Raw genomic sequence first — 9030 nt, 5'->3', positions numbered from 1 at the left:
AATTAATCGTTACATTCCACTCGTTATATATTTGACAGATGACTCGGCATTGTTTTTCTGCAAAGAACGCATTGACAAGGCATTGAATTATTTGTGGAAATTGTAACAATTTGTGATTGATCTGGCTTACCGCATATTGGTTAAAGTGGTTTTATTTTTACAAAGTATTATATAAAAAATGTCAGCAGATAAAGACAAAGAGAAAGATAAAAATGCCAAAGCCGATTTAGGACTTTTGGAAGAGGATGACGAATTTGAGGAATTCCCAATCGAAGGTTAGTGCTCTAAGCTCCTTCAAATTGCTAGCTAAATATCCGTTCCTACGACAGTCGGGTCTACGTAACCGGAACGGACTCAGATTTTTATCCGGGAAAGCACGGTTAACTCGGCAGAATTCTGCCGCTACAACAACTAGCTAAATACATTTAATATTTGCAGATTTCAATATTGCGGATGATGATCAAGACGAAGTGAACGTGTGGGAAGATAATTGGGATGATGATAATGTCGAAGATGATTTCATTCAGCAACTGAAAGCACATTTACAAAAACAAGCTATGGAAATATAAAACCATTTATCTATAAGTTGTCTACAAATTAGATTTAGTGAAATCAGCTAATAAATTTTGCACATTGTAAAACCGGGTAAACAAAACTGAAACAAATCGTATATTTTTTAATTAGATGCCTCAAAGGTGGTAAAAAGTATAATATACAACCATAATCGAATGGAAGGACAAGCATCCGATATCTTATAGGAAATGTGAATTAGTTTAGCAAAGTTGTGCAAAATATGCACTTTGAGCAAAAGAACCAAATCAAATAATAATTAAATCTTGTGGTCAACTTTGAATATGGCACTAGTCTCTGCTACATAATGACAGAACTATATCCATTTTTGGGAAGCTAATCTCAAGTTAATCCTAATCTCGCTGTAAAAGTTAACCTCCCCACTAATCCTGACTATTCCCTAGTGTTTTTGTAATTGCCACAATAATGACACCACTTTGAGCAATTTTTATTGCTTGCAATCGTCATTTCCAGGAAAATATTCGATAGTAAATTGACCGATGTTGACAATTTATGGCTTGAAATATTTTAAGCTTGGCAATTTAAGCAGTATATAATATACGTTCTCTGATTTAAGTAGATCTTTTCAACTTTTGTTATTGTATATAAAAGAGCGATTTTCAAAAATTTATGAATTTCATCATTGTAAAAAGAATTGACAGATATTTACCTATTTCATACATGTAATGATAGCTTTTCATTATCCCATTGTTGGGGGTTTCTACACTTTTTTTTTACAATGGGGACTCAATGTTTATTTTAAATCATATGGTTCTCTTTGTGTTGTGTTCCATTGATTAAATTTTTCTGCATACTCAGAGAACGTATATCGTGATATCATGATATACGTTCTCTGGCATACAAAGTTTAAAAAAATATCAAACATCTTCCCGCTAGTTCGAATAGATCATTAAATTATTTTATTGAAATAAAAATTTATTAAAAAGTCATAATGCTTTCAAAAGAATATCTCGACAGCTGGAATGAATTGTGTGCTGAATGTAAAATGGTTGAATCAGATTTGGCAAATCCTTCGGAAAAGTGGCTTACTAGAGTCCTGATAAGCTATTTAAGGATGTTTGGATATCGAGTCGAAATACCATGCTCAGAAGAAGGATCACGCGAGAAGAGGATATTCTTAATAAAATTAGTACGACACATTGACCATATTTATAAAATTAGCGATAAATCATTTACGTTCACATATTATGACTTGCTCAAGCCATGTAAGGCAATAATTGAGACCTATGATAATGTAAATATTTATTTATGCATTTTCATTCTTTTGAAGCTACCAAAAAGACGTCGCATATGTTGGGAATTCTTTTGAATTACCTTTATTATATGAATATGTTTAAAACCGATGTTTTTAAAATGGCTAATGATAGATTAGCAGAACGGCAGGAATTGGTGGACAAAATTAAGTATACAATTGAAGATAATCGGAAAAGACAGACCAAGGCAGAAAAGGTAAATAAAAATTCCAAATATAGTCCAATAATAATAGCAATATTTTTAGATGCACGAAGAGCTAACTTTTCTTACCAATCAAATTCCGCTGCATAAGAATCAATTAAAATCGGTTACTTCTGAATTAAGTCGAAGCGAGAGTGAGTCGCAACAAATAAATGTTGCAGTAAAAGACTTAAAAACAAAAATAGATGAACTCAAAGGAAAAATACGAAATCTAAAACGTCTTATTGTTCCTGAAGAAGAAGGACTGGAATTACAAATGTAATTACAGAATTTATAAAAATATAATAGTATAAATAAAATTTATATAATTTACAGACAATTAACTAAAATCCAAGAACAAATAATTGATTACGAAAATCAGACTCGAAATGCCGAAAGTAATCTAAAAACGCATATTTCGGATAACAACAGACTGCAGGAGATACTAAAAATAGTTGAATCTGCTAAGGAGGTCTTGCCGTCAGATTTTGTAGACAGTTTCAACAACTCTGCAAATAATCTTTCACTAGCTGAAACAACGGTTGCAAATTGTGAAAAAGAAAAAGTGCAATTAACACAAACCAACCTTCAACACCAAAAAACTTTAGAGTGCTTGCAGGACAAAATTAAACTTGAACAACATCAATTTGACGAAGAAAAACAAAAACTTCACACGTCAATAATGTCCAAAACTAAGTACGGTGATAGAAAGTTTATTTTTATTTTTATAACGTTTTACCACATATTTTATTACAGGGAATGTGATATTTTAGACGTTCAAACAGAAAAGTTAAAATGTGAGGTAGGTGCGGTAGAAAACTCAATAAATGAGCAGCAGGATATCCAATCATATATTCAGCAGAATATTGGTGTATTAATGGAAAAGTACAAATGAATTAATTCAGTCCAAAATACATAAAATATTATATTTCTTTTTTGTTAAATAAATTTGACACTATCATCGCGATTAAAGGAATATCAAGTCATGATCATACCTTATAAGCGAAAATGAAATTGAGAAATATTATAAATTTTATTTTTTATTATCTCTTTACCATTAAGTTAAAAAATGTAAATGCGGAATTTGCTACTACAGCTATAGTAATTCTTTAGTAGATAATAAATAAAATAGGAAAACAGTAAATCTAAAAAGTGTTATGTAGTTGCATTATCAGTATCATCTTCATTTAAATCTGTATTGTAGACGTATAAATCTCGACGTCGCGTTAACACTATTTCATTTTCTTTGGGGTGTGTGTCCAGTGAATTAACAACTCCTCCATTTTCACCTAATTCGAAAATATTTCAGGTATTATTAATATATAAAGAAATTTAAAAATACCTACTTAATTGAATGCGTTGCAAAATTTTTCCATCAAGCAGGTCCCAAACTACTGCACATCCCTCGCTAGTCCCCGAGACAATGTGAGCATCATTAGCCATAATACCACATTCGATATGGAAATCTTCTGCTTTGTGACCTTTATATTCGGACAAAAGACTACCAGTATCGCAGTCGACAAGACGAACTGTGCTATCTTGACATGCCGCTATAATACATTGTTCGTCACGAGTCAGTTTTAAAAATGTTATCGGCTCCCCAATTTTATCACACACTAATTCCCCTACACGTATATCATATTGACGGACACATCCATCCAAAGACGATGTTATTATTTTGTGTTCATTAGTTTGAACTGTTGTAATGCAATCTCGTGCATCTTTCATAACCTGAACGGGTTCTAGTCGTCGTGTTCGTATATCCCAACAGAAAACGGCATTATCACGTCCACCAGATATTGCAATGGAAGAATCTTCATTAAAACAGACACATCTTACTCCGCCAGCGTGACCTCGCAACCGGCGTACTGGTACACCAGTGGATACATCCCAATAGATTATGCTTTTATCAAGACTTGATGAAACGATGTGACAACTGTCGCAACTGCCTGAGGCATCTGTAACCTCATCTGCGTGTCCACCATACGTTTTAAGTAGTAATCCTGTTTTAGGATTCCACAGTTTGATCTTCTTATCTGATCCGCAACTTAAGCAATATGAACCATCAACTGCAATATCCAAGAAAACATTTTATCGATGAATTTATTATTTGCAGGTTCAACAAACCATTATAGCGTACTGCTCGCACCGAACCCTGCTTGCAATCAATTACTTTGGAACGGTGAAAATCTTTGTAAGTGGAAATCATTTATATTTTGCTGTAAACACAAATAATTTGAAAACAAAAACAAATTGGTGTTACGTACAAAAAATCGATTATACTCGATATTTTGAAAGCATAAAAAAAAAGTTTTATTTATGCCAAAACATTTGAGAATTTCATTGGCCTATTATCAAAAGCTAGCTGAATTTATATCGATTTAAGAAATTTATTTAGAATATTTGAGCTATTTTAAAGAATTTGTATTACCATTATTATGTAGAAAAGCAATTTTTCTACAAATCTGGTAACAGCAATTGAAATGAAAATTGACCACTAACTGTTCCGATAATTATTATCGATTATCCGATTATACACTATAGTCAAATATAAACACAGAATCATAACAAATCATTTATTTATAGCTGGCCGAGCGCTTAAATACTTTTTCAAAGTTAGAAGGATGGTTCTGTGTAGGTTTTTTCTCCAAGGTAGCTGCAGGTTTGGGACTAAATGCAATAATGAACATTTGGACATCAAGTATGAACACAATTCATTAACTTAAAATTGAAATTTCGTTGTATTTATATGTATTATAAATGTGATATATTTCACAATATTTAGGCAACTTGTGAAAACCGATTTAGAAGCTGCAATTAATGGAAAGCAATGGCCAATATCTAGTTTTGGACCCTTCAAAGATAAACCCTGTATACCAAGCTTCATAGAAGATCAATCCTTCGAAGAGATTCGTTGGCTTTGTTATGAAGCCAAGCAAAAGAACTGTGTGGATCAATATGTCCAGCATTTCTCCAAGGAAGTTATGGAAGCAAATAATAAAATGAAAACTATGTTGCAATTATCTCCAGCTATTATTGATATTATTTGCCGTCTTTACGATGCACCTACTGAAGCTAGCCCTAATACTGGATTAACAAAAAGTAATGTTAATAACCCTTTCGGGCTTGGAGGTAATGTTATCAACGATACCACGTCAATATTTAATAAGCCGAGTATGCCATTAAGTGGAAATAGTACTTTTTGTGGAACTTTTGGCAATAATACTACTACTACTGTCGGACAAGCGTCTACACAGGGTGGAAGCTTATTTGGTGGAGGTGGTTTAGCCTTTAATTCTCAAAACCAGCAGTCTTCTATTTTTTCACAGCAGTTACAAAAACCTGCTTCTGTGTTTGGAGGTGGGGGCACACAAGGAAGTTTATTTGGGCAAACACAGACAAATACAGGAATTATTGGTGGGCTTTTCGGACAAACTCCACAACCGACTGGTAATGTGTTTGCTCAAACAGCGCCACAACAGCAACAATCTCAACTTGCTGCCAATGTTGGATTATTTGCCCAACATGCACAACAACCACAATCAGGCTCACTATTTGGACAACAAAATCAAACTCAAACAGCAACTGGAGGGAATTTGTTTAATCAAACTATTCAGCAGCAGCAACAACACAATGGTGCAAATGTATTTGCGCAAGCAATGCAAGCACAGCAAACGCAATCAGCATCCGGATTCCCAATGTATCAGACCAATAAGCCTCAAACATCTTCTGTTTTTGGACAACAAAATGTTTTTGCACAACAGAGCTCAGGAGGAATGTTTGGCCAATTAGCCGCAAATACGCCTGGGAATAATTCTAATAATTTGTTTACGCAACCGGTCAATACAACGGATTCAAACGGAATGTTTAAAAACCCACAAAACATATTCGCCCAAGCTATACAACAACAACCTCCACCAAATATGTATTCACAACCTAACCAAAGCTCAACAACAGCACAACCAACATCAGGGTTTTTCCAACAAAATATTCAATCGCAGCAAAATACAAATCAGCATGCAGCCTTTGCACAGCCGATGGGAGTAAATAACTCTTCGTTGCCTCTCTTACAATCGCCAGTGGTAAGCAGCTCTGTTTATAGCAAATTGGAGGATCTTACAGCAGAAGACATTGAAGCTTTCAAAGCTGACACATTTACGCCGGGTCGAATTCCAAATGTTCCACCTCCTAGAGAGTTGATTAATTAAACTATTCTGCAAAAGTAACGATAACCCGGAGACGGAATGCTACCAAATATAAATATGAATCAAAATTGTGTACGAATACAATGCTTAAACTCTACTCTAGAAAGCCTAACGACTACACGGAAAAAATATTGAAATGGTTTTCACATTTTGGTTAACGACTACAGTTGCTTTTGTTTCTTCTTTGTCTCTATGTGACTGTTATCTGAATATATTAATTAAAAAATAATAATAAACAAAGTAATTCAATGAATTAAATTAAATGTATTTTATTTTTTCTCAATAACGTATTGAAAACTTGTTTACTTTCTGTAACTTGAAATAAATTTTTTTCAGTTGATAAACTTTTAGGCAGTTCTCAAAAACTAAAACTTTGATTTAGTAATTTGAAAAAAAAAAAAAATTAGAAACTAGAAAGTTACTGCATTTCTAAATATTCATCTGCGATAAGCTTATTCCCGCATGATTATTTTCTTTTATAAAGAATTCTACTAAAAAGCCATTTTTCTCATAAACACACTTCTTATGCGTTACATATTTTTACAACTTATTTGCTTGTTTTACACCAGAAGTGTTGATTTTTAAAACCTCAAACGCACAAGCGGCTTTATCCACATTTGAATTACAAGACTCATTTTCACATTCTTTTGATGTTTGTTGTTGCCTCTCGCATTGCGATTTTTCCCAAGCTAACTCGAATGGATAAGCAAGAGGTTTCAGTTCATCTGGACATAGTTCTTGGTAAGGAGCTGTGGCCTCTGCTATCGAGGCACCACGAGTATGAATACGCTCTAACATGGCAGCATTATGAGTCTCGGCGTTTAATGAAGTAATGTATTCAAAAAGTTGTTCTTTCGTATAAATATTTGGCAAACCACGTTTTTCGAAGAACTAGAAAAGAAAACACACGGATATAAATACCAAATACAAATATGCAGGAATATATTTCGACAAAATATACAAGAAAGTATGTATATAAATGTTATACTTACATTTATTATATTGCCACAATCGCGCATTAGAAATTCTAAAGCACTTGGGTGTTTCGGTTCAACTGATTGGGCCACGTCGATAATCCAACATTTGTCATTGTACCAAAGGATATTGTATTCGCTCAGATCGGCATGTATTAACTTTGCTTCGTTATATAATTTGTACATTGTTGCAACAATTTCTTCGTACGCAGAAGATAGTTCCGATTGACTTAAGCGAGCATCCTTAAGTTTTGGAGCGGCATTATGATTATCACCAATGAAAGACATTACCAAAACATGTTTCTTCAAAATGACCACATCTGGACAATTAATACCGACACTTTGCATTCGCATTATATTGTGCATTTCCTTTTCTGCCCACATATTTATAATAACTCGATTATTTTGTTTGCTGAAACGATCCTTAAAACGGTAATCATCCTTGATATATCTATCTCGTTGCTTAAATTCATTTAATGTAGTTTTAAAAATTTTTATAGCGCACTCTTTTGGTAACAATTGCGGGGAGCATATTGTTCCACCACTGGTGTTTTCATTATCTGCATAGGTGGGATCAGAATTTGCATGTAGGATCACTGCTTCTTTGCCTGTCGATATAATACCGTTTATTTGCTCCAATATTTGATTATTAATTAATTTGTAGAGTAACAGGCGAGTAGGTGCGTCGACACCCATTTCAGCTGTTGCCACATTAGCTTTGCGGTCGTGCATTTTATTTTTCTTATTTCCTCGACGAGAGTATGTTTTCAGTTGGTTAAAAACCTACATAATGAAAGAAAGATAAAACATTGATATTGTTAAGAAAAACATAAAGAAAATACACAATACTGATTAAATAAATGTGTATTTACTGATTTGTAAATATGTATATGTACTAAGTTAATTTAAAACGGATGTTAGTATAATCGATTTTCTTACTTGATTGGAAAGTTTCATGTCAAAACCAGCGCCATCCCCCGTTGGAAACTCAGGAGGAAATGACATAACTCGACAAGCATTACGAACTCCGCACAATTGCGGATCATGCTTGGTTATCATTTCACCCTCTTTGTCCAGTTTAAATCCACATTTCGGTATTGCGTCTAATATTTTCTCGTTCGTTTCAAAACGATCCCAATCCCGCTTATATCCACTTGCTTCGTCCTCAATTTCCAAAGAGTCATCGGAATCATTTAAGAATTCTAAATCCCCATTACGACGAAACTTATCCAATGTTACCGTCACCTTACTATCCTTGTTTCGCTTATGCTCAATTCGTCGCAACTCTTCATTATATTCATGATCAAACTGCGATTGGAGCATTTGTGCTATGACAACGTCAGAATCACATTCAACGGTGTCTTCTTGTGAAGCAGCCAATAATGCAGAATAATCTTCCCACTCCCCATCTTGCGATAGTTTTTCTTGATCAATTGGTGATGGTCCATTTGCTACTGTAGAGTAAAGATTAGGTTGAGTATTTATTACCGTAGCTATATTTGCATCAGTGGATTCTTGTTTCGCCTGTTGCAATAAACGTGCTTCAAAACGTTTTTGTTCTTGATTATGCACACGATGTGCATATTCTTCAGACATTATTTCAGCAAAGCTCATTGTTTCCAACGGTTTGGTTGAAGTTATGCCCCATGCATTTTGTTGTGTTTTTTGTGAATCCATTTTATTTATTTGTTTTACTAATAATTTTATGTTCTTACTCTATTACTACAAACTATACCTAGTCGATGTATAAATAAAAATTAAAACGTTTTATAAAAAAATGTTATTGCGTTTTGTGAAATGTATATTTTTAATAAACTACGAAATCT

General features: G+C 33.7%; 5 protein-coding genes across 5 annotated transcripts; 3 read left to right on the top strand and 2 right to left on the bottom strand.

Annotated features, from left to right (window-relative positions):
• The first annotated feature begins 43 nt into the window (after positions 1-43).
• Sem1 (Suppressor of exocyst mutations 1) lies at positions 44-665 on the top strand. The gene is made up of 2 exons (XM_014235519.3): positions 44-275; positions 439-665. The coding sequence occupies exons 1-2, from the start codon at positions 179-181 to the stop codon at positions 567-569; spliced, it is 228 nt and encodes a 75-aa protein (XP_014090994.1). The 5' UTR covers positions 44-178; the 3' UTR covers positions 570-665.
• A 752-nt stretch (positions 666-1417) lies between these two features.
• Positions 1418-3047, top strand: Nuf2. The gene is made up of 5 exons (XM_014235504.3): positions 1418-1796; positions 1862-2040; positions 2090-2304; positions 2362-2721; positions 2782-3047. The coding sequence occupies exons 1-5, from the start codon at positions 1523-1525 to the stop codon at positions 2918-2920; spliced, it is 1167 nt and encodes a 388-aa protein (XP_014090979.1). The 5' UTR covers positions 1418-1522; the 3' UTR covers positions 2921-3047.
• LOC106617998 (WD repeat domain-containing protein 83) lies at positions 3048-4303 on the bottom strand. Its single transcript, XM_014235505.3, has 3 exons — positions 4153-4303; positions 3372-4094; positions 3048-3314 (listed from the first exon to the last, which is right to left on the bottom strand). Exons 1-3 carry the CDS (start codon positions 4232-4234, stop codon positions 3181-3183), a joined length of 939 nt encoding a protein of 312 aa, XP_014090980.1. The 5' UTR covers positions 4235-4303; the 3' UTR covers positions 3048-3180.
• Positions 4304-4567: 264 nt separating this feature from the next.
• Positions 4568-6493, top strand: LOC106618001 (uncharacterized). Its single transcript, XM_014235508.3, has 2 exons — positions 4568-4726; positions 4811-6493. Exons 1-2 carry the CDS (start codon positions 4650-4652, stop codon positions 6231-6233), a joined length of 1500 nt encoding a protein of 499 aa, XP_014090983.2. The 5' UTR covers positions 4568-4649; the 3' UTR covers positions 6234-6493.
• On the bottom strand, positions 6475-9030 carry LOC106618000 (serine/threonine-protein kinase RIO3). The gene is made up of 3 exons (XM_014235507.3): positions 8144-9030; positions 7223-7987; positions 6475-7121 (listed from the first exon to the last, which is right to left on the bottom strand). Exons 1-3 carry the CDS (start codon positions 8879-8881, stop codon positions 6771-6773), a joined length of 1854 nt encoding a protein of 617 aa, XP_014090982.1. The 5' UTR covers positions 8882-9030; the 3' UTR covers positions 6475-6770.

This window comes from Bactrocera oleae, chromosome 3 (genome assembly GCF_042242935.1).
Source record: "Bactrocera oleae isolate idBacOlea1 chromosome 3, idBacOlea1, whole genome shotgun sequence".
In the NCBI taxonomy this organism is placed as follows: Eukaryota; Metazoa; Arthropoda; class Insecta; order Diptera; family Tephritidae; genus Bactrocera; species Bactrocera oleae.
This window is presented reverse-complemented; position numbering and strand designations above follow the sequence as displayed.